The sequence below is a fragment of the Asterias rubens genome, chromosome 7, assembly GCF_902459465.1.
Source record: "Asterias rubens chromosome 7, eAstRub1.3, whole genome shotgun sequence".
In the NCBI taxonomy this organism is placed as follows: domain Eukaryota; kingdom Metazoa; phylum Echinodermata; class Asteroidea; order Forcipulatida; family Asteriidae; genus Asterias; species Asterias rubens.
The window spans coordinates 19,236,509-19,262,978 of NC_047068.1; the positions used below are offsets into that span (position 1 = coordinate 19,236,509).

Sequence of the window (26,470 nt, forward strand, 5' to 3'; positions counted from 1 at the left end):
TTGCTGAATTGAGTTCGCACTATTTCAACTCGGTGCAAGATGAGATTGTTAGGGTAAGATTTTGCGCGTTTTTTGGAACATAATTATATATAATATTATTGTAAATAAACCATGCTCAAAAGGTTTGGTCTTTTCGCTTTCAATGATAACAGTAGAGCTTAAACTTCCACAAGTTTGTCGTTTTATGTGTTTATGTTGAGTCACATCATGTTTGAATACCGAGGGCTACACACCATTATTATACTATCCGAGTTATTTCCAAGTGCCTATTTCAGATTAAGCAAAATAAGGGGGAGCTTTGCCGTGAACCAGATGGCCGATCAATCTCAAACTTCTACAGGTTTGTCAGTTTATGTATGTGGTGGACTACATAGCGTGCGTACACTGCCAACAAATGTTTTGTTAGCAAAAGTATTCCGTTATTAATAAATTAATAAAGAAGTCAGTTAGGGGTAATGCTCGGAGTTGATAGTCGAAATGGAATAATGCTTCTCTTTAGGTTGGCGTTATTGGTTTCTTTGGCTGTGACTGCTGCCAGTCTAATCCAAGAAACAGATACTGTTGACAAAGATATTCAGTTGCTGGGAGAACTTGAAGATCTTCTGAATCGAGATGGCAACATCAAAGCATACTACGAACCCGAAGCAGGTAGGTGATAATCCGTTTCTTGTCTGTTTGTTTGTTTGTTTGTTTGTTTGTTTGTTTGTTTGTTTGTTTGTTTGTTTGTTTGTTTGTTTGTTTTTTTATTTTTTGGGGGTGTTTTTTTTTGGGTGTATGTTTCGCTGTTTTGTTTTTAATTTTTTGATTTTTTGATTGAGGGGGTGTTTGTCTGTTTGTTTGTTTGTTTGTTTGTTTGTATGTTTGTTTGTTTATTCGTTTGTTAACTGCTTGCTTCAGTTTGTATGTGTGTGTTTGTTTGTTTGTTTGTTTGTTTGTTCGTTCGTTTGTTCGTTTGTTTGTTTGTTTGTTCGTTCGTTTGTTCGTTTGTTTGTTTGTTTGTTTGTTTGTTTGTTTGTTTGTTTATTCGTTTGTTTACTGCTTGCTTCAGTTTGTATGTGTTTGTTTGTTTGTTTGTTTGTTTGTTTGTTTGTTTGTTTGTTTGTTTGTTTGTTTGTTTGTTTGTTTGTTTGTTTGTTTGTTTGTTTGTTTGTTTGTTTGTTTGTTTGTTTGTTTTTTTTTGGGGGTGTTTTTTTTTGGGTGTATGTTTCGCTGTTTTGTTTTTAATTTTTTGATTTTTTGATTGAGGGGGTGTTTGTCTGTTTGTTTGTTTGTTTGTTTGTTTGTATGTTTGTTTGTTTATTCGTTTGTTAACTGCTTGCTTCAGTTTGTATGTGTGTGTTTGTTTGTTTGTTTGTTTGTTTGTTTGTTCGTTCGTTTGTTCGTTTGTTTGTTTGTTCGTTCGTTTGTTCGTTTGTTTGTTTGTTTGTTTGTTTGTTTGTTTATTCGTTTGTTTACTGCTTGCTTCAGTTTGTATGTGTTTGTTTGTTTGTTTGTTTGTTTGTTTGTTTGTTTGTTTGTTTGTTTGTTTGTTTGTTTGTTTGTTTGTTTGTTTGTTTGTTTGTTTGTTTGTTTGTTTGTTTGTTTGTCATGGTTGGTTTGGTGGGTTTTTTGTGTGTGTTTTTTAATAAAGAGAACTATGATTTTGAACCCAATGGAGAAAGTACAAGGAAGGAAGTTTCAGTTTTAGATGTGAGAGGAAAACCTTAGGGATATTCTAAGGAAAACCCACACAGTTGGGTAGGGACTGAAAACCAAATCCACTCAGTGCCCCCGGTGGAATTCGAACCAGGGACCCAGAGGTGGGGGAACATTGGGGAAGGAACGCAGAGTGCCCGGTTCTATACAGCTACTAATCAAAATAAAATAAAATTCAATTATTTATTCGAAAATATTTCCTCGGTGAGCATATTTAGAAGATTTTTATTTTATTTTTAAGTTGTTAAAGGATTTGTCTCTTCTTAGATATGTCCTTATACTTATAAATTACTTTCTCTGACTATATAAATGTGGTTAAAATGTTTTCAATTAAATGACTAGTCCTATTTGACATAATCATAACAGGGCATGTCTTGCATGAACGCACCGCGGAGTCACTGCTGCGTCAGTTTAATACAGCCAAGAGATCCCCAGCAGCACTGAGAAGACTCAAGAAACTACGACAACAGCTAACAGCAAGGAATAGTGCACTGGCAGCACGGTAAGGAAACAACAACTAGAATTATGACAAATTAATGAGCAAAGACAAATATTGTTGTAATAAAAAGTGACTGACAACAAACTTACACTGGACGTGTGATGGCAAACCATCCATTCTGTACCTTAAGGGCAGTGGATACTATTGGTAAATATACTTAAAATAATTATTAGCATAAAACCTTACATGGTAACGAGTAATTGAGAGCTGTTGATAGTATAACAAATTGTGAGAATAGGCTCCCTCTGAAGTAACGTAGTTTTTGAGAAAGATGTAATTTTGCACTAAAATATTCTGGCTAGAAGTCTTGTATTCCTATCTGAAAGCACAGAAATTCGTCCAACAAAGGTGTTTTTTCTTTCTTCATTTTCTCGCAGCTTCGATGACCAATTGAGCCCAAATTTCCACAGGCTGGTTATTTTATGCTTATGGTGGGATACACAAAGTGAGAACACTGGTCTTTGACAATTACCAATAGTGTACAGTGCCTTTAACGGTAGATTCGTTACGAATCTACATTCATGACGAATCAACACTTGACTATATACTCGTTACAAACTGAATTAATAGTTCAACAGTGACTGCCTTCAAATTGAAAGATAACATGATGTGCAAAACACAGCTGAAACACGTTATTATTTCTGTTTCCCAAAATATTTTGCAATATCTCTAGTAAAAACCTAATTGTAGTCGATAAAAACATTTATGGTACTCGATAATGTTGCAAGCACTATATGTGATGCTTATACATTTTGCAAAATAGTTATAAATGTGACCAAACGTCATTTTGACAAAGCACAACAAAGTTTTGGGGAACCCTCTAAAGTGTAGATTCGTAACTACAATGTACTCGCTTCGGCTCGTACATTCTATCCACGAATCTACACTTTCTCGTCCTATCTCCTTAACATAATTACCCTAATAGCAAGCCTGCTGAAGTATTAATTTTTCAATTAGTTGACACTGTTTCTATTTCTAGATCTAAATATAAAGCTTTGTCATCGGAAGTCGATATTCTCTTTTCAAGGATACTATTTTTTTTTACAGGAAACCAAACCAAGAGGTAAAAGACCTAATTGGTGCGATAGATGATTCTCTAGGAAAGTCAGCCTTACGAACGACTTGTGACGTGACTACGCTAAAATTCCGTACAATCGACGGCAGCTGTAATAATCTTGGCGAACCCGAGCAAGGATCAGCTGAAACTCCATTGCTTCGACTCGTTACCAACGCTTATGACGACGGTAAGGTTATCGCTTATGACGATGGTAAAGTTAACGCTTTATGACGATGGTAAAGTTAACGCTTTATGACGATGGTAAAGTAACGCTTTATGACGATGGTAAAGTTACCGCCTTATGACGATGGTAAAGTTACCGCCTTATGACGATGGTAAAGTTAACGCTTTATGACGAGGGTAAAGTTAACGCTTTATGACGATGGTAAAGTTAACGCTTTATGACGATGGTAAAGTTAACGCTTTATGACGATGGTAAAGTTAACGCCTTATGATGATGGTAAAGTTAACGCTTTATGACGATGGTAAAGTAACGCTTTATGGCGATGGTAAAGTTAACGCTTTATTACGAGGGTAAAGTTAACGCTTTATTACGATGGTAAAGTTAACGCTTTATTACGAGGGTAAAGTTAACGCTTTATTACGAGGGTAAAGTTAACGCTTTATGACGAGGGTAAAGTTAACGCTTTATTACGAGGGTAAAGTTAAGGCTTACGACGAAGGTAATATAACGCTTTAAGACAATATTGTAAAGCTAACGCTAATAACAATGATTAAGTTAACACTTATGACGATGGTAAAAATAACGCCTATGACGATGGTAAATTTAACGCATGACGACGGATACTCCTGTTGACCCATATTAATTTTGGTTTTACTCTTACACCGATGTGTGTTAGCCATGTATACTCAGTACTTTCCGGAGTTGTGACAAAAAATCACATGCGTATTTACTATTGCCGACCCAGTTAATTTGTTGAACGGTAGGGAATGGATATTGTGCAGTGTTTAAATTAACACCGCTATTGTTTAGTGTTAAAGTAGAACCTTCAAATCACTAATAGTAAATAGAACGATCATTATGTAAATCGATTTCTGGATGGTCATTAATTGTCTATGAATGAAACAAATATGATAATCTAATTTAGGGTACAGAATTGTCCAGATGGACATGGGCCGGACGGGCCGGACTATCTTTGTGAAACTTACACAAGGGACCTTTTTTTATTTTTTTTTATTTTTTGGTGAACTATTTTTATATATGGCCTTTTTCTCGAAATGAACATAGATCAAAACAAGGACTTTAAGTACTCACTCCACGGAAGTGCAGTGAGCAGATTTTCTAACTTCCACCCACGTAGTGGTTGAAAAGCAGGAATTTTTTTTTTCCAGAAATGAGACGTCTGTGCGGCACCATTGAGGGCTCGGGCTACATTATGGTGCCGCACAGACGTCTCCCGAAAAGGCCGAAAAACTACTCCGGGATAGTAGAATATATAGCAAGACAGTTCTCTAACGAACAAACTCTACCTGGCGCAGATACACACATGGTGTTACCGCAAACCAAATAATATTGATACCTCACCATGCAATGCCTCAAATCATACATAAGAATTTGAAGATTATAGTTAACGATTGCAACTTGGTTTCATCTGTTTCTGGCAGGACTATCTAAACCTCGTTCACGAAAAGCCGCGGGGCTGGGATCACTGCCTAATCCAAGAGCTATATCCAAACAAGTTATTGGTGGATCTACCAAACAAATTAAATCATTCACATCACTTGGAGTACACTTCGGTCAACTGACTGACCATGACCTTACAGCATCAGAGAGCCAAGAAAGTAAGCAATGTTAGCAGCATAGGGACCATGAACCTTCATTTAATGTGCTTAGTCTGTCCATCTAGCCTGTTTCACTCCACTGCAGGAGGAAAGCCTCTTCGCCAATTCTCCATTTCACTATATCCTGCGCTGTCTGTTGCCAAGCAATGCCCCTGTATGTACTTAGTCCATCTCTCCACCTTTTGTTTTGTCGCCCTCTTTTTCTTGTCCAGTTTCTTGGAGTCCAATTGGTTGTTTTGCATGCCCACCTGTTGTCATACCTCCTTGCTAGGTGACCTGCCCTTCTCTACTTTTTTTATTTAATCGTATTAATAATATCATGCACTCTTGATTTCTTTTGTTATAGGTCCTCATCGTCACCATGTCCTTCTTTGTTACTCCTATCATAATACTCCCCATAGCCCTCTCTGTCACCCTTAGTTTTTTCTCAAGTCGTTTGGTGGTTGTCCATGTCTCGGCACCATACAATATGACAGGTGTGGTGCTCTGATCGAATACCTGCCTTGGTATAAATAAGTGAGAAATTCAACTATAATACTAAAAGCGAACCTTTTTGAGCTGAACTTAATACACACGAAAAGCCAACATAATTGGAGACTTTGGAACTCCAGGTGGCAGCAGGCTTACCAGGGAAAATTCAATTGTTTGCGCATTAACATGTGCATTGCATCTAGGAACACTGAACCCCAACTGCCCTTTAAATTTTGCAAGGATTATTACTAATTAATTCAAACTTTAGGTGGAAAAAATCACAGATCAAACCAACCAATGACTCTTGAGTAGCTTTAGTCCACAAACAATTGTTTTACAACTTTTCATTTTAAGTTTTCAAAAAAAAATGTCTCGATGTGATCCACCATCCGCAAACATATGCAAACAAATTCATCTTGAACAATCAATTGCTGCCATGCCAAAGCTCCAGCTGTTTTGTTTAATACTCTCCCATCTTCCCTTTATGTACACAGTTGAATGTGAGGAGTGTGAGATGGAAGGCGAGTGTTTCGCCATTAGGATATACAAATCAGACCCAGTCTTTGGCCGCGTCCAGAAATGCTTCCCATTCATCCGGGCAAATCATGAAGAAGATCCCCAAGGTGTTCGTCAACAAATAAACGAAGTCACGACCTGGCTGGATGCTTCCTTTGTGTATGGCTCAGATGAACTCACTGCGGAACTACTCAGAGATGGTAACAAAGTATTCTTCTCCAGAAGACAGTCAGACTCAGAGCAGACTGATCGAAACGTCGGGTAGTACAAACTGGCTCTTCTCTGAGCCACCACTACTCACAAAGAGGTTTACATGTCACCGCGAGCCTTACTTACAAAATACTTTAACTTTTCTCAATTTTCTACTAATTTCCTAATTTAAACACGGGGTTTTATCTGATATGTTCTGATCACAGATTTTGGATTGTTGAAACACTTGAAACACGAGTAACAGCGTACTGCAATCAAGAGAAAGAGTACATGTAACAAGTGTAACACAACATATGAAACAAGAGTCACAGAGTACTGCAATCAAGAAAAAGAGTACATATAACAAGAGTAACACAAACTATGAAACAGGGGTCACAGAGTACTGTAATCAAGAGAAAGAATACATGTGACAAGAGTAACACAAAGTATGGAAAAGAGTCACAGAGAACTGTAATCAAGAGCAAGGTACATGTGACAAGAGTAACACAAAATATGAAACTGGGGTCACAAAATACTGTAATTAAGAGAAAGAGTAACACAAAATATGAAACAAGAGTAATATAAACATTAAGTTATGATCTGGTATCTTCTGATTACAGATTTTGGATTGTTGAGACACTTGACTGATGGAGTAACTGGGAGGGACTTGCTTCCTCCAAATAAAGAGCTAACCCTTTGTGCCGGAGTAGATGAAGATGCTGGTATCTTCTGCGGGCTCGCTGGGGACGGTCGGGTCGCTGAGCAGCCTGGCCTTACCTCCCTCCATACCCTATTCCTACGGGAACACAACCGCATTGCCAGACAACTCCGGGATCTTGGAGACCTCAGTGATGAGGAAATCTACCAAACAGCTCGCAGGATTGTAGGAGCAGAATGGCAGCATATCTTATACAACGAATACCTACCACAGATTATTGGAGAAACATTATACAGAACCAGTAAACTAGGCCCGAATGCGCCGTTCCAATGGGAAGGGCACCAAGACGCAAGCATTGCTAACGTGTTCGCGGCAGCTGCATTCCGCTTTGGGCATACTGAAATACCTGACGTCATCATGCGTGCTTCTAAGAGATTCCAAACACATTCCATCCCCCAAATCAAGGTGGCAGAGGCCTTCTTTAATGCTTCGTATATATTTGACGAATCAATACCTGATGGTGCAGTAGATTCTATTTTGAGAGGAATGACAATTCAACAATTGGATTTGGTTGATCGACAGCTGACGTCAGCAGTTACTGAAAACCTGTTTGGAGACCCGGATGTTAAAGGGTAAGTAGGCAGAACATATTGTAGAATGGTCAACTGTCTGTATCAGCAAGGGTAAAGACAGGCACTGGTCTTACAGGCCCAATGATTTCATTTGATAGGCCTACATTTATTTCACTGTACGTGTGAATTGATTGGGAATCTGCGTGTGAAATGAATGCGAGGTCAAAATGTACATTTTGGCGGGATCCCGCCATCCAGTCAGGCTGGTGTTTGGCGTTATTGGTGACCCTGGAAGTGTGTCGTCAAATATTCAACTACATTGATCTATATAATAGAGACCGATGGTACGACTAGGTACCAAATATATTTGCCCTATTTCATCAAAGAGGGCGCACTGCGACTTTCTTAATTTAAGCTCTACAATTAATATGCAATTTCAAATGTGATTATTTTGTTTCTAAAGGGATGGAATGGATCTGGTATCGCTGAATATTCAACGAGCACGTGATCATGGCTTACCGAGCTACGCTGTGATACGAGAAGAGCTGGTAGGAGCCTCGCCAATCTACAAATACAGTGACCTGAAGGGAGTCATGAGCAGACGGAATATCAAGAAACTCAGAAAAGCTTATGGGTAGGTGGCCAAGAGAAGTCAGTCCGTCTGAGATACTGTCCCAAATATGGAAAAATGGAATGGGTTGGAGGGTTCAAAAGAGGGCGCTACCAGAAGTAGTTTGTGTCGCCATATGTGTGAAGGGGGGGGGGGGCACAGGATCTCCGGGGGACAGAATCTCCTGCCACATAGGAAGTTTTACATTTTCACAATTCATAAAAGACGGTGACCGACCATCCCATACTTTAAAAACTACTGAGTCTAAATGCTAATATAACTAGCCTGATTACAGGTTCCAGGAGCCTGATCCAGTTCCAAAAGTGGTTATACATTGTCACCAATCATACAAGACTTCACATAATGTGACCATACTCTGCAAAGACTGTGTAAACATTTTATCCGGATAACGGGTTCCGGAAAGAGGTTTTAACAGTCGGACTTTGCGTCAGTTCGACCGATTTCTGTGTTATTTTGACACAGATTCTAGAGCCAGCCTGACTCCGAAATGGGTCAAGCTGCACGGCCCGGATCCGAATCAATTCAGTTTGTGAGTGCACCAGGTACTCGTCCAAAAAGGTTGGGTTTGTTGATGTTGTTACTGTTTTCCCCTTCAGGATACACGGTGTAAGAGACATCGACGCCTTCGTCGGTTTTATCCTTGAAGAACATCTACCAAATGCACTCGTGGGACCAACATTGGCTACCATCTTTGCAAACCAGTTCAGGCGACTCAAGTTCGGGGACCGTTTCTTCTACACAAACCCGCATCAATTTACATTAGGTAATTAGAAACATGATAGGCTAGCTGGAGGCGGTAATAATGCATTGTAACAGGACACACAGTATATGTATAACAAGAGTTTTTCCTTTAAGGACTACGTTTGAATTATGAGACCCATTCCTTTTGGTAGCACCATGTAATGGTGCAATTTGCATCTAATCAAACCAGGAACACCGGGGCGAACCCCTTCTCTCATCGATAAAGTGCACTTGGTTCTTTTACATGCGTTACACAACACATGGGACCAACGGCTTTACGTCCCATCCGACTAGGACGAAGCAATGGTTAAGTGTCTTGCTTAAGGACACAAGTGTCACGGCTGGGGATTAAGAGAAAGAGTATACATGTGACGAAGAGTAACACAACATATGAAATATAAGAGTAACTTATTACGTGAAACAAGCGATAGAATAATGAAACACGAGTTACAGAGTTCATGTTACAAGAGAAAGAGTGACACATGGGTAACAGAGTATGTGTTTATTGTGACGTCATATGGCGTATGGAAAGGGGTCAATCAACAAGTTAGGGTCTGAATATTTCTCCAGGATTTCAATGTTGACCCCATATGAAACTTTGTTTTCTGTGTGTGTTTTGTTGAAAGCTGAAAGAACGGAAATAAAAAAGGCGAGCATGGCCAGGCTGATGTGTGATAACGTTGAGGGCGTTAGAAAGATTCAACCGTCTGCTTTCTTGGCAGCCACCGTGGACAGTGTTTCCAAACCGTGGTTTCCATTCAAACAATTTAGGTGAAGTAACGGTTGACTTTTATTCAAGACGTAGTCAGTTCTTGCCATCATATTATTCCAAAAATAGATGGCGCTGTGTAAAACCACAAACTAAAGAAAACATGTGGCCACTCTTCTCAACATACCAGGCTGAACAAAAATAAAAGTCAGCTTTTAAAAACTGCATGGTAGGCCTACTGAAGTGTAATAGTATTACCAACTAGGACCCATCCCCCACAACTTTGGGTTACACAGCCCAAACAACATACAGCTTCCTTCCCATTTCTCCGACCATTGTTTAGGAGAGAGACATGATCAGCCAATATCACTCTTTAACCTAATAAATCATCCCAGGATAAGTTGAAATACCTTATAATAATATTATTCCAATTCCCCGTTTCATTTCAGACTAACTTATGCATTATTTTAACCCTTGACCTTTTTCTTTGTTATTCAGTTGGATAAAGTATCTCTTCCCTGGATGGGGAGCATCAGAGGAGGAATCGAGTGAACCAGGGTGGAAAGGATGGGGTAAGAAAAAGACTGCTCCAAGTTTACCATTGTGGAAAGAGCTTGGTGGATGGGGGGGCTCGGATGAGTCAGGGGATAGTGGATCCTCGGATGAATCCGGGAATAGTGGATCCTCGGATGAATCCGGGAATAGTGGATCCTCGGATGAATCCGGGAATAGTGGATCCTCGGATGAGTCAGGGCATGGTGGATGGGGTGAGTCGTCACTTGAATCTGGAGATCCCAAGAGAGTACGCTGCAGTAATACTCAGAAAATACCCGAGTTGGATCTAAGTGTGTTTCTTTAAGTTTAGGACACAGACACTGCTTCCAGTAGACCCACATTCAAACAGGGCCTCACTTCACAGAGCTGCTTATAAGCAGAAAATACTGCTTACTAATAATCGGCTAAGCAGAAATACCAGTCACAGGTGGTACATGTGACATGTGACATGATAGTTTGGCATGGTAACCTTATTCTAGCAAGCAAAATGGTGTTGTGCTTAGCTTCTTTTTCTGCTTAATAGGCAGTGGACACTATTGGCAATTACTCAATTACCATTACTATTGGTAATTATTGATGACAACGTAGGATCTTCTGCTAATAACTACACATCGTTAATATTATCCATATAATAAATACATTAAACTATAAAAAAAGTATAAAGTATGAAGAATCTACTTAGGGAATATCTTGAACAGAATGCATGAATTTCAATATGGGTTATACGTCTTATTCCCAAAATGATTTCAAAACCGAGCACACATTCTTTTAAGTTATTTTGTTATGTTTAAAAACATAACAAAATAACTATATTTTAAAACAACTCGATGCAGTTGTGGTATTATAGCAGGTAAATAATTGGGTGTAAATGCCTCTTATTTTTGCCCTTAAATTGCATTTTATTGTTAGTTGTATTGAATAATCTTGCCTAATCGCGCGAGGCAGACTCGGTTCATTTGGATAGTGAAAGGGCTGTGTAGCATATCAATTTGTTACTTGAACAATACAACAGCGAGACATTAAAATGATACTCTAAAGCAAACTCTATATATAATGTGTCTGTTATTCTTTTACAATGTAGTTGACCAAAAAAATAAATAATTAAGGTATAAGTGGAATTCTTACGCCATTATTAATTCAAAACGGACAAAGGACTGCAACTACGGACGCATTTTTGCCGAGTTATCATTCATATATATTATATACAATTGAGTGTGTAACAAATGTCTGTGTTTAATTGCAGCTTTTATGAACGCGTGTATTCTAAATCTATTGTTAACTAATATGTCGAGTTACAATTAGTTTATGCACAGGTGTTTACAATTGCCTCTTATCTCCAAATTAAATTAGTTCGTTCTGTCAATAATTTGAAGGCTGTTCAGGATTTTACTAGGTAATTGGTTTGCATGTTTTTGCCGTGATGTGTTGCACTGCAATCAGTTACATATTTTGAGAAGATGGAATCAGCTATTGCAAACTAATTACCAATCAAAAGGAACAGTTTCATATTTCTAAGTGTTGCTCATTATAATGGGATACTTGTATACGATAGAGGGCGCCCGAACTCAATATTCTAATTCTAATTGTTCTCAGGGGCAAAAAAAGAATGTCAAAGTTCTTCCAACTAGCTTCAATTTATATTTAGAACGACATTAACGACAATGACAATAACAACAGCGTCATACATGACGTCATTTAATGTAACGTATGACAATCAACGTTATGGGGATTACGTCACGCATTTTATCAAACACCCAATTTGATTGGATGTTGTCACAGGCATAATTTTCACATTAACTACGTTAATAGGTAGTTCATTTCGGCTAACGCTGAGAGTGAGACAGGCATGATGAAATCGCTTATTCCTTGGTAAGTAGTAATTAATGTTTTAAAGGCAGTGGACACTATGGGTAGTTACTCAAAATAATTGTTAGCATAAAACCTTTCTTGGTGACGAGTAATGGGAAGAGGTTGATGGTATAAAACATTGTGAGAAACGGCTCCCTCTGAAGTGACGTAGTTTTCGAGAAAGAAGTAATTTTCCCTGAATTTGATTTCGAGACCTCAGATTTAGAACTTGAGGTCTCGAAATCAACCATCTAAACGCACACAACTTCGTGTGACATGGGTGTTTTTTTCTTTCATTGTTATCTCGCAAGTTCGAAGACCGATTGAGCTCAAATTTTCACAGGTTTGTTATTGTATACATATGTTGAGATACCCCAACTGTGAAGGCTAGTCTTTGATAATTACCAATAGTGTCCACTGCCTTTAATTAATTGTAGTTTGGGAGATTAGATTTGTTCATCTCATCAAAACGCTCACCAGTCAACATTTACTACTATCCAAATTTATTTTTGTTTTCCCTTCTTAAAACGTCTAACATTTTGAATGTAAATTATTTTCTTGCAATTCGACGGATGCAATATGAATGAATGAAAATTTCGACGAGTCCAATCGAAATAAAAAACATTGAAGGTTTGGACAATAGTTTCTTCCACTATTTTTTCAGTCAGTGCATTTTGTACTGTATTGCCATTTCATAAATTATGTTTTCTTTGGTGTTCTGTTTTGGTTGTATTCCTGTAAGCACAATCAGTGACAGGCATTTGTATAATAAGTGCAATTTTTTTTAATGAAAATAGTTTTCATCTCAGTGATCATGAGACGAAAATTATTTAAGCATGTAAAAACGTATTTTTATGACATTGTTTTACTCATGTCTCAAAAACTGCAGCACTTCAGCAAGTAATATTTTCAGGGAAGCTTTCTACTATCATTTTCTTCGAACAGGGTAGAATGTAAATCTGTGGACCTTTTGAAAAAGTACCCAAATCCTTTAAAGAGTGAAGTACAAGCGTTTATGGTTTCCTAAACAGTTTTTTATACTTGTTTTTCTTCTTTTTATTTTGCCAGGGTTTTACTGTTACTCCTTCTTGTACCTATTGTTTCTGCTCGACACAATGAAGAAAGTGACGAAGCAGAAGACTATGCGGATGATATTAAAATATTGGAAGATCTAGAGGACCTCATCTTGAGACAGGGAAATGTTGAAGCCTACATCCACCATGAAGGAGGTAGGATTGTTTATTGTATTTATTTATTTATGTTATTGTAAATTTTTAGACATAAATGTAATGATGACAAGTTTGACAGAGGCTGTCAAGCCTATGAAAAGTATAAAACCTGTCGTCTTGAGATGTGTAAAACAGACCCCTGCCAACGATAATGTTATAATCAATGTAAATATAATCATTATCACCAATTGATGCTTCGGGCATATTATAATGGGAGTGGCCCAACCACGCCGTTGAAACTGGAAACTTTACAGGCAATATACGCCAAGATTTTTTTAACCGTTCGTTTCTTTTATGATGTATATACAATAAATTTCACATCCGACAATTTTGTTTCAAAGGGTGGTCGCCTTTGTGAGATCTCGCCGAAAGTCCGGAGAAAATATGTCCACGCAGGAAGAATAATTCTAATAGAAAAACGCAATTTGAAAAAGCGGTACGCGGTAACGGGTCTCAGATTCAAAGTTTGGAGCATATCAATTTTTGTTTTGTTTACATAGCTACATTAACTTCGAAGTGAGACGTCTCTCAAAATGCTTTATACTATCAATAGTTGCAACATGAATCATATTAAGAAAAAAAAAATGGAAAAAGTTTATATCCCTATAATGTTTCGGGGAGGACACTTCTACAAACTGCCTCTCCTTACAGACTCCAGCCTTTTCCAAAAACCTTTTTGTCTTTAATAGAGTAAATTTCTATAGTGACTTAATATCAGTCAGCCTGTCCCCCACTCATTAATGTTTAAACCAACTAAACGGAAATCACATGATCATGGTGAGCCACAAACTTTGCTGAAAAGTAAACTTTCCACACCAAAGTCCTGAATTTCATTGAATAATCTTTGAGTTTTTTAGACGGCAAGTTTTTAATTCGTTGTTCTATACACAGCTGGACACGGACCAAACTGCCGCTCTCCCAAAAACTTATTGCATCAGTTTAGCAGTATCAAAACATCGCCCGCAGCTGTACGGAAACTCAAGAAACTGTGGAAGAAGCTGGAACGAAAGAACGGCCCTTTGGCTAAATTGTAAGCAGACAAAATTCTTCCATATAATCCTCATTTTTAGCATTCGAAATCACACTCCCTCCTTGTCACAAGCTAGACTACCATCTGTTCACTAATAGCAACGGCAGGGCTTATATTTCACGGAGCCAACAAAAGCGACTGCCTCCTTGCCCCCTGTTCATTGCCTTGGTGCCCTTGAAAAGCACCAGTAGAAATTCAGTTTCCTTATGTAGGGTGCCCTTTACCAAGGAGAAATGCCATTGCCCTTTCAAAAACGAAGCATACAGGTCTGCAACGGGTTTGACAAATCTGAATGAGACCTTTGCCTACTTAATCTGAGGGTTTATAAGACGATCCAGTGCAATTTGATGCCAGCCATGCCAAAAACAATGGGGCGCATACCCATTAAAGACAAGTGGGTTAATTAAAGTGCTGCAGTTAGCAGCATGCGAGACCTAGGCAAAATATCAAGTATTGCTCAATGACGCAAGTGCAACGACCGGGGCCCAATTTCATAGAACTGCAAAGAGTTGGCACAAAAAAATTGCTTTACTATAACAAGGTTACTAGCAAAAGTAGAATGTCACATTTTACAAACTGTGAGTGGAATACTGCTTTCTTTTGCTAAGCAGAACCATTTTATTAGACAGAACACTTGTTACTTTTTAAAATCTCTTCTAGTACTCCAAATTACGACATGGACAAGATCCGATCGAGTATCATGGATGTATTAGGAAGAGCTGCCGTAACCTCGACCAAACACTGTGATGATACAGTTCCGTATCGCTCAATTGACGGAACGTGTAATAACATCGGTAACCCGGAGCAGGGTTCAGCCGGAACCCCCCTGCTGAGGGTGGTCGACAACGCGTATGATGATGGTAAGTACGAATGGCAATTCTTATATTTGTTTATGTACACAAACCAAGCTCATAGATCCCCCTGTTCAACCCCAAAGAAACTATTCCACTAACTTCCAGTCAGATATTCCGGGTTCCGAGGGATATCGTGGCTTTGTACGGCCGGTGACCCGGAGTCGATGTCAAAATAACCCATAAATGGGTATAGAACTATATGCTCAATCTGGGTTAAAATAAAATCTTTGTATCCAGCTTTCTGGTCCCTAGCAAAAAATATGGGCTATGCCCTGTACGCGAACCAGAATCTGGGTGAGTCCGGAAGTTTTTCAGAGTAGCGACAAAATTGTACTGGGGAATAAGCCAACACTTGTCAAAAATAACACACAACGACAAAACTGCAGGTCTGATACTTGACGGATGCATTAAACGCACTGGTCATTGCCTTTGTGCCCTTGAAATGCTCCAGTAGAATTTTACAATTTTCTCAAAGGGTGCCCTTTACCAAGTAGAAGTGCCTTGGTGTCCTTTCCCTTTCAAAAACGAAGCACACAGGGCTGACACGTAATAGATTAATTGGGGTTATGATTCAACTGAGCAAGGATTATCTTCACAATAACAAATGTTGTTCAAATCCGTAAGCTTATGAGTCAAGGGTATGAAAAGCTCCAATAAAACAATGATTTGATTGTTATTAAACGGAACGATAACAGGTATATTTCACAGTCACACGAGTATTAACATCATACAGTATAGATTCAAAGCGTGAAATACCGGCAGGGCAGCTTTTATTCCCAGAAAAAAAAATCGACGAAGATCACACCAATTGCCCGTTTAGCAGATTTTATGGCTTGATCAATACATTGGTAGAAATGTAACCATGGTTTTAGACGATTACTACAAAACAATATCAATAAAATAAGTTGGAAAAACACGCTAAAATCTAGAGCAGTGGCGTCGTTAATTTAATCGATGTACATTTGAACCTGATCATCCAGTTATCCAAGGGCGTGTGAAAACATTGGTTTCATTATATTCAACCTTTTGTTTATTACCCGTTCAACTGGAAGGGGCGACTAGCTGTCACCATTTTTGTTTTAGTTATGTCCTGTTAATATTGTGTCACACTTACATCACGTTGAGGCATTTTGTGTAGCGCCCTCACTGACAGTACATTGGTGTTATCTACTTCGTTGATAATGCCAGAAAAGGGTTCAGACTTACGATTTGAAGATTCCTTGACTGTGGAAGAATCACATTGATTTGCTTTCGTTCGCCTGAACTGGAAAACATCATTTCTTTACCTTTCCTCTGAAAACAAAAACCACAAACAAATCATATTAAGCTTTGACTTAACTGACAATGATTGCAAAAGTGATATTTTTGCCGAAAATGATTATCAAATTATTTGATTGGCACACGTCATTTATTTATCTGTAATCACGATAGTTCCAAACATGAGGATATGAATAAACACGTCTGGCGTGACGTTGTGCAAGGAATCTCGGTTGCGACCGCTAAATGATGATGATGAGTTCCATTGATTAAAATCAATAACATTTCCAGGTTTTCATGAATGGATTACCTAAACCAACAAACAAACCAACAAACAAAGCAAAAAACACACACCAAAAAAACAAAATAAAAAAAAAACAGACTGACAAACAAACAGACAAACAAACCCCAACAAACCCCAACAAACAAACACTTCTCTTAGTAAGAGTGTTGTAACGCAACACCATTGGAACATGAATTGGGTAACATACGCTCTGCACCGTTATGTAACAACTGTAACAACAAGAGAATAAACTCTTATTTATGTTGTCATGGTTTCAGGTATATCCAGTCCACGCACTGCGTCATTCTACTACGTGGATGCATTGCCCAACGCACGAGACGTCTCAAACAGTGTCTTCGATTCAAGAAATAAAACCAACCGGTGGTTCACATCCCTAGGGATTCATTTTGCTCAACTGATTGATCATGATCTCGTTGCAATTGAAGCTCAAGAGAGTAAGAGTTTAAAATGGTCTTTATATTAATATTTATATCAGTCGGATCCACTGATCTCTAATACTATAGACTGACTGTAGTGCGTTCATTTAAGTCACAACGGACGCCATTTTGAAACGCCTGAAACTGCACATTTTTGAGTGCATACAATCCCGTTTTTAACCAACATTATTTAGCAAACCGCCTGCTTGTGTGGCAATTAACTGCAATATTTATGTTTGTTGAAAGAAATTCTATCTATTTTTCGCGATTGTTTAATTTTGGGGATTTTCATGTTGAACATTTTTTGTTTACAGTTTGTGCAAACAATTTACGAGCTTCGAAGTGTGACGTCAAATGTTCAAGCTATAAAATGTTTGATCGTGTGTTATACATTGAAAACCGTATCTGAAAATGGTTTTACGTTTCCCCCCAGTTGAATGCGGAGAATGTGACGTTCATAATGAGTGTTTCGCAATCACAATCGAAGACAATGACCCAGTGTTTGGTGGGGCCCAGACATGTTTTCCGTTCACCAGATCAGATCATGACAGTAGCAGTCCAGGGGTCCGTCAGCAACTGAACTCTATCACGACGTGGCTGGATGCATCATTCGTGTATGGGTCAGATAAAAAGACTGCACAATCTCTGATTGATGGTAAAAATGAATTTTACCCTTTAAAATAACAACATCTTTGATTCTCATTCACCCGGCCAGAGTTAGGTATTAAGTTGTTTTTATTCCTAAACCATTTCAGCTTCCTTTGGAGAAGCAGCCTGCGCTACAAAGATAGCATATCCAGTCACTTTAGTAACAAGAAGACATAATACACAAGACATACCACAAGAAACTTTATTACTCTCCAAACCATCTTTGGGTATGCACATGGTACCCTTTAACTCCTTGGTGCAGGGAAGCAACAATGGTTAAGGGCCTTGTCAAATGGTACCAGGTAAAAGTGTAATGGCCAGGACTCGAACACACACTCTGATGATGACTTAGCCATCTCCAGAACTTTGGTCATTTGCACTATAGACACGTTTATTTAAAGTTCACAAAATTAAAAGGCTTTAAAATTATTTTATTATGTGTTTTACTGTAGATGACAAGTCATACTCCTTAAAACACCTAACAGACGAAAAGACTGGTCGAGATCTACTGCCTCCAAATAAAGATCTGGAAGCATGTGCCGGAGTAGATGAGGAAGCTGGTATCTACTGCGGTCTCGCCGGGGACGGTCGGGCCGCTGAGCACACCTGGCCTTACCTCCCTCCACACCCTGTTCCTTCGAGAACACAACCGCATTGCTAAAGAACTCCGGGATCAAAATGATGAGTTAAGCAACAATGAAATCTACCAACAAGCTCGCAAGATTGTGGGTGCAGAATGGCAACATATTATCTACAATGAATTCCTGCCACATATCACTGGTGCAGAGCTGTACAGCTCAGCCAACCTTGGTCCTACAGCGGAATACCAATATGACCCTGACGTCGATGCCTCCATTGCTAATGTGTTCTCTTCAGCTGCTTTCCGCTTCGGACACACGTTGGTACCAGACTCAATTAGTCGTGCACCCAAAAACTATCGCACCAAACAAATTAAACAAATTGAAATGAGGGAAGCTTTCTTCAATGCGTCGTATATGTTTGATACATCCATTCCTGATGGTGCAGTGGATTCTATTTTAAGAGGAATGAGTGTTCAGAGACTGGATAAAGTGGATCGACATCTCGCATCTGCAATTACTGAAAATCTGTTTGGAGAACCACTCACAAAAGGGTAATAAGTGTGGGCAAAAGATAATATATCTTCCTGTAAGAAATGGATTTTAAGTTGGTGAAGAGAAAAACTAGCATCTATTGTTTATTATCCCCCACTGCAATTTGCATAATGTACTACTTCAAGCTTGCACTAATTGCTCAGACAGTTTGGTGGATGAAAATATTTTGATCTTGAATCTATTCTCGGCCCGCACCAACCTGTAGGGCCTAATTTCGCAAAAAGTAGTTAAAAAGTGATTAAGCTCACCAGAATAAGGTTACATGTACCATTTCGACTGGTATCCTGCTCATTTTTGCTATAAAGCAGATTTCTGCTTTTAAAAGCAGCTCTATGAAATTGAGCCCTTACTCGCAATAAAAAAACTTTCTCTATACTAATTTTCATGTTCTGCTTGCTCAATTTATTGTGGATATTCGGTTCAAGTTTGATAACACTATATATTCATTGACCTTTTCAGAGATGGATTTGACCTTGCATCGTTGAATATTCAACGGGGGCGTGACCATGGCATCCCGAGCTACACTGTGATTAGAGAAAAGTATTGCGGCTTCGAACCCATTCAGACTTACAATGACTTAAAGAAAGTCATGCGCTCCAGAAACGTCAACGCACTGAGGAGGGTTTACGGGTAGGTTTATTCAGATGATGAAGATCAAATCATAGAAACGTCGAGTTGTATACAAAACCGGATTTTCGACACCGCCACAACTCATAAGATATATTTTATTTATTGTGTTGTGATTTTGAGAGAGGTTTAACAGAAATACAAAACTGAAGCCCGACCACCTTTTGAATTGAAATGTTCACATGTTAATTTTTATTTAGCTACATCAATGATTAAAGCTATTTAAACAACAAAGGTATAGACCTACAATGCCTTTAATAAGTTAAAAAGCTCAAAACTTGCCCAAGTTTCAGCCAAATAACTTTCTCGTACTCTGACTATGAGCCAAATTCAATGATTGTATCATCAAATGCACACTTCCCCCTAACGTTCGCCTTTAAATGAATTATTCTTCCCGCATGGATAATCGCTCAGGAGTTTCGGCGATATCTCAAAAACGCAACCACCTTTTGCAAAGAAACTTTCACACAATTCCTAAGGCACAGCCCCCCCCCCCCCAAAAGTTTACCCTGTCTGCCCCACTGATTCATGGCTTCAATGAATTAATCTTTTCAATTCTGTTCTGAACATTCCAGGAGGCATGGATTGGAAGACATCGATGCTTTTGTTGGTTTCATTCTGGAAAAGCCTCTTCCCAATGCTCTGGTGGGACCAACCTTGGCTTGCATATTCGCGGACCAATTCAAACGACTCAAATTCGGAGACCGTTTCTTCTACAAAAATACGGACCAATTTACATCAGGTATAATATATCATCGGTGACAATTTGACCCACAGTGCTAAAATGGAATATGGAAATAACATTCTAATTAATTGCCTCATCTAAAATATTATTCGAACAAAAGTGTTGCCAATATTATAACGCCAAAGCTAGATAGCCCCGTGTCTCAGGGAATTCGATCTGCCGAATATTCTGTTTCCCTTATAAAGGGAAATTAACATGGGCTGGAGGAGATTTCAAAAGAGGGCGCTATCAGAAAAAGTTTGTATAAACAGTTCGCAATACAGGCACGTACACATCTGGAGGTCGTTGGTTCAAGTCAAGTTTTTAATTCTTTGTTCGACCCTAAGTCATTAAAAATATTATTTCAGCACATCCTAAATGATTTGTACGACACTATTAATATAATGTATTCCTTTTGAAAAGATAAAATGGAGGAGTTTGTATACACAGTTCGCCTTACAGGCACGGTCATCTGGAGGTCGTTGGTTCAAATCCCACTCTATTATGGTCATGTTTTTTAATTCTCTGTTCGACCCCAAATCTTTAAAAAATATTATTTCAGCACATCCTTAATGATTTGTACGAGTTATTTATGTATTATTCCTTTTGAAAAGATGAAATGGACGAGATTGAGAAGGTGACCATGGCAAGATTGATGTGTGATAACATTGAAGGGATCACTGAAATCCAGCCCTATGTATTTATGCCGAACAAGAAGTTCAAGAAGGCTGCAGATTCTGGTGACAGGTTAGAGATAATTCCTTTCAAATCGTCAACTTTGAATATTGCTTATAATTGTAGGAAGGCTATCCAGCTATCATTTTTTTTTAGACCTTTTAAGTGATGCTTCAAGCTCTGCATCGGGTACAAGTAAATATAGCAACGGCTACAACAATGACTGTGTAAATAACTCTTGGGAGAGAGTTGGGTCTCGACGTTTCGAGCAGTATGCTCTGCTCGTCTTCAGGGGCAGTAATAACTATGACAAGATACGGCTACAACATTGACTGTGTAAATAACTCTTGGGAGAGAGTTGGCTCTCGACGTTTCGAGCAGTATGCTCTGCTCGTCTTCAGGGGCAGTAATAACTATGACAAGATACGGCTACAACATTGACTGTGTAAATAACTCTTGGAAGAGAGTTGGCTCTCGACGTTTCGAGCAGTATGCTCTGCTCGTCTTCAGGGGCAGTAATAACTATGACAATACGGCTACAACATTGACTGTGTAAATAACTCTTGGAAGAGAGTTGGCTCTCGACGTTTCAAGCAGTATGCTCTGCTCGTCTTCAGGGGCAGTAATAACTATGACAAGATACGGCTACAACATTGACTGTGTAAATAACTCTTGGGAGAGAGTTGGGTCTCGACGTTTCAAGCAGTATGCTCTGCTCGTCTTCAGGGGCAGTAATAACTATGACAATACGGCTACAACATTGACTGTGTAAATAACTCTTGGAAGAGAGTTGGGTCTCGACGTTTCAAGCAGTATGCTCTGCTCGTCTTCAGGGGCAGTAATAACTATGACAATACGGCTACAACATTGACTGTGTAAATAACTCTTGGAAGAGAGTTGGGTCTCGACGTTTCGAGCAGTTTGCTCTGCTCGTCTTCAGGGGCAGTAATAACTATGACAATACGGCTACAACATTGACTGTGTAAATAACTCTTGGAAGAGAGTTGGGTCTCGACGTTTCGAGCAGTATGCTCTGCTCGTCTTCAGGGGCAGTAATAACTATGACAATACGGCTACAACATTGACTGTGTAAATAACTCTTGGGAGAGAGTTGGGTCTCGACGTTTCAAGCAGTATGCTCTGCTCGTCTTCAGGGGCAGTAATACCTATGACATACGGCTACAACATTGACTGTGTAAATAACTCTTGGAAGAGAGTTGGGTCTCGACGTTTCAAGCAGTATGCTCTGCTCGTCTTCAGGGGCAGTAATAACTATGACATACGGCTACAACATTGACTGTGTAAATAACTCTTGGAAGAGAGTTGGGTCTCGACGTTTCAAGCAGTATGCTCTGCTCGTCTTCAGTGGCAGTAATAACTATGACAAGATACGGCTACAACATTGACTGTGTATATTACTTTTGGGGAGAGTTGCTCCAAAATGAGCCGTTGTTGTGGTCTCTGCTCGTCTTCAGAGTCAACAATCCTCCCTTAAAGGCAGTGGACACTATTAGTAATTACTGAAAATAATTATTGGCGTAAAATCTTTCTTGCTAACGAGTAATGGGGAGAGGTTGGTAATATAAAACATTGTGAGAAACGGCTCCCTCTGAAGTGGAGTTGTTTTCGAGAAAGAAGTATTTTCCCCGAATTTGATTTTGAGACCTCAGGTTTAGAACTTGAGGTCTTGAAATCAAGCATCTGAAAGCACACAACTTCGTGTGAACAGGGTGTTTTTTCTTTCATTACTATCTCGCAACTTCGATGCCCAATTGAGTTCAAATTTTCAGGTTTGTAATTTTATGCATATGTTGTGATACACCAATTGAGAAAACTGGTCTTAGACAATTACCAATAGTGTCTTAATGTCTTTAAGTAATTTTTCACATGGTAGCAATTGATAGTCACTTCTAAATAAGAATCAACGTGAGGAGTTTTCGCACCTCTGGAGTTTCTGTTACGAAGTCACAAATCCAACGGAATAACTATAGCAGAAATTAAGGGAAATACCGCACTTGAATAATTAAGGAGTCAAGGTTTAGTACAACCATTAACTGCTTTATATTTTGTTGTTCTAAACCTTGAAATAAAAACTCAGCGTTTCGAAAATATATTAACATAAGGGGAAGTTGAATTACTTAAAAAACAATGAGAAATTTAATACAATGAAAATAATTGAATGCAATGAAAATGGAGGGTGCTGGTAACGGAACGCGTGAAAATAGGGGAGAAACATACCTCCGTTGAAACTCTAAGTTGGGATTTGAAGTTCCGTGGCTGCCATGGTCCAGTCGTGGGCGGAACTACGAGGTGTTCTACTGGGCTGTCGTCACTGTAGACGGTGGTATGTACCGGCAAGGACTCGGTACAGTCTGCAGGAAATGTAAGAAGTCACCGGGAAATGCCTCATGGCTGCTAGCCCGGCAGTTGAAGTTCTCACCCGTCCGTTTCTGGAAACCAAAAAGGAATCTGCCGAGTAGCAAGCATTGTCCATCCTTTCAAACAACCGATTTCGTGTGGAATTCCAATGTTCTTCTGGTATGCGATTGGGGACAATGGGTCAGCAAGACGAGAATCGCGACCCCTATTAACATAAATGGGACTAATGTTAGGTTGCATACAAAAATATATAAACCCCAACTCTTAACACAACTATAAACTCAAATTCTACACAACTGTAAACTCTTAACACTCAGACCCGGCCACCAAGATTAAGCAATGTTTCTCATACACAGCCCCAAACATCAAGCCTTGATTAACACAGGGGCGCGGCCAAGAAGGCCATGGCCGTCGTCCCCGCGGTACAGGCATAGGTGCCCCTTCAAAAGTTTCTCATCAACCTTTAGATTTTCCAATGAGAAGTGCCCTTTGCATCAACAATGGAAACGGTCTTGCCATGCCATGGCCTCTCAGAGCAAAAATGAACTTCCAGGCCAACTATCTAACTGAACACGATGGGGTAACATAAACAAGCATCATAATTGTTATAACAAAAAAAATTTTAAAAATCGTATTTCGTTTCAGGACTGGAAACATTGGGGGGAAATGTCAATTCGATATGAACATGAGCTAAAAGGGACAAGTTGCCTAATTGGATAGGGCGAGCTGGTCTATAAAAAGTGTTTGTTAGCCTACCGTATGTTGAAATGCTTATGGTCAGAAAGATGATTTAATGTATAGTACAATGATCCACAGAAATGCTTCGAAGTTGTATGGTTTTCCTAAGTTTTACGTCGTGATATAAACTAAAACGCGGCACGCCATTTTGTGGAGTCAAATTATTGACTCCACAAAATGGCCGACCGTGTCAGTTCACAAAGTAAAAGGAAAACCGTTCAATTTCGTGGAGTATTTGTGTGGATCATCGTATTATACTTTAAAACCATCTTTCTAACCATATGCATTTCATATCAACACACGGTTACAAATTCTTTTTGATAGACCAGCCGTCGATTTCACAAAACTCTTCCTAACTTAAGACTAATCTTAGGACTTAAGACGAGTCCCAACTCTGCAATGTAATATGCAGACTTTAAGATTAATCCTGAGTTAGGAAGAGTTACTCGTCCTAACTCGAGATAAGACGAGTCCTAACTCTTTGTGAAATCGACGGCAGGTCGCCCTATTTCTGAGTGTTTTATTTGTTACGATTGGCAGTAATAGTAAAACCATGGAATGTTTGCGGGTGCTATACAACAGTATGGTTAACATGAACATATTTTTTCATATTCCAAATCACATTGAACATATCTTTGAAAAACTTATCCTCCCCCCCCCCTCTTTTTTTAAAGATACTACAACTCTTTTTATGAGTACAGCCGTTCTGGGTTTTGGCCGCACGAGGATTCCTTCATTCTATCTGGAATGAACAACAGGCGAGCTAGATGCGACCGCCCTGACCTGATACCGAGGATGGACCTCGCCAAACTATTCACCGTGAAGCACAAACGAGATCTTGAGGACGAGCCGTAGTGCAATCAAGAAAAATAGTCACCCTGAGAAAATCGGGAACCCATTCCCCAAATGGGTTGTTGTGTGATTGAGTGCAGGATCATAGAAACGGAAATACAGCATGATGACAAACCAATCACCAAACTAACAATTATTTTGATTGATTACATTCATTATTAAAGGCAGTGGACACTGTTGGTAGTTACTCAAAATAATTATCATCATTAAACCTTTCTTGATTACGAGTAATGGGGAGAGGTTGATAGTAAAAACATTGTAAGAAACAGCTCCCTCTGAAGTGACGTAGTTTTCGAGAAATAAGTAATTTTCCACGAATTTGATTTCGAGACCTCAAGTTTAGAATATGAGGTCTCGAAATCAAGCATCAGAAAGCACACAACTTGGTGTGACAAGGGTGTTTTCTTCTTTCATTATTATCTCGCAACTTCGACGACTGATTGAGCTCAAATTCTCACAGGTTTGTTATTTTATGCATAATGTTGAGATACACCAAGTGAGAAGACTAGTCTTTGACAATTACCAATAGTGTCCACTGTCTTTAAAGGCACTACCGGTACTTATTTTCATTAGGCCCACTCAAATGATTAGCATAAAACTTACTTTGAAACGAGCAGTGGAGAGCTGTTTATAGCATAAAACACTATGAGAAACGACTCCCTCTGAAGTATTAAACGTAGTTTTTGAGATACTTCTAACTAAAATATTTGAGTTGAATTCGAGACCTCAGCTCAGTTCTCTAGTTCAATGGACCTATAAAAGCACACATTGTGCGACAAGGGTGTTTTTCCCCCGTTATTCTCTGACAACTTTGACGACCAATTGAGTTCAAATTATCACAGGTTTGTTATTTCCTAAATGTTGGGATACACCGAGTGAGAATATTGGTCTTTGAATTAACAAATGTGTCCAGTGTCTTTAAACAGAGTTTTATCTTTCATAACCGATATATTATTGTTTTATAAACAATAGGCCAGTTGTAGTTCTCTGTACATTAGTCAACTCAAAGGTTTAAGATTTGTTCTTCTTTGAAAGTGATCTTCAGCAACTTTTGTGGAAGGTGAACTTTTTTTGTTTCGTTCTGGAGTGTGCTTGAATAAGTACAAATGTTTATTCAGTAAACTATGTGAAAAATAACAAGGAAACAGGTCCATTTTAAAGGGGAGAAACATAACATTTTCTAGGTCCATGGGTTGAACACCACGGTCATCCTGACATTGAAAAGTGTGACTTCAATTCAACAAACATGTTGATTTCATGATGGCAGTTACAAATACAGGTACAGGTTATTTACAATTATTGTGTAGGTGTGACTGTGAATAAATAATTAATGTCACACAATATACAACGCCACAAAAATCTTCATACAGCATTCCACAATCAAACCCAACATGTTTTGGAAAAAAGTGGAGCATATTTCTAGTATTGTATGCCTTTACCTATGACAGACAATGACCTTTTGGGGCAGTCAGAATAAAAGAAAACAATGAAAGAGACCAGATAGATGTTTGTAAGATGACTGTTGCACCAAAATATATAAAACAATTATTGTTTGTGAGAATGACATGTAATACTAGTGTAGAGGCTCGAAGCAAAGATAACGCAAGTTTTTATAGGGCTACTATAGATAGAAACTTCTTTTAGCAATATTATTTAACGT

General features: G+C 38.8%; 1 protein-coding gene across 1 annotated transcript; it reads left to right on the plus strand.

The window, feature by feature from the left end:
• LOC117292863 lies at positions 1 to 24,813 on the plus strand. Its single transcript, XM_033775033.1, is given in 22 exon segments — positions 1 to 53; positions 500 to 648; positions 2,062 to 2,197; positions 3,242 to 3,438; positions 4,878 to 5,054; positions 6,020 to 6,241; positions 6,851 to 7,520; positions 7,924 to 8,094; positions 8,688 to 8,854; positions 9,459 to 9,603; positions 10,040 to 10,390; positions 13,013 to 13,173; positions 14,065 to 14,203; positions 14,864 to 15,063; positions 16,876 to 17,058; positions 17,468 to 17,689; positions 18,135 to 18,286; positions 18,288 to 18,814; positions 19,275 to 19,445; positions 20,021 to 20,184; positions 20,781 to 20,913; positions 24,660 to 24,813. Coding segments are annotated over 22 exon segments (4,605 nt in total). The 5' UTR covers positions 1 to 39.
• Positions 24,814 to 26,470: the final 1,657 nt, after the last annotated feature.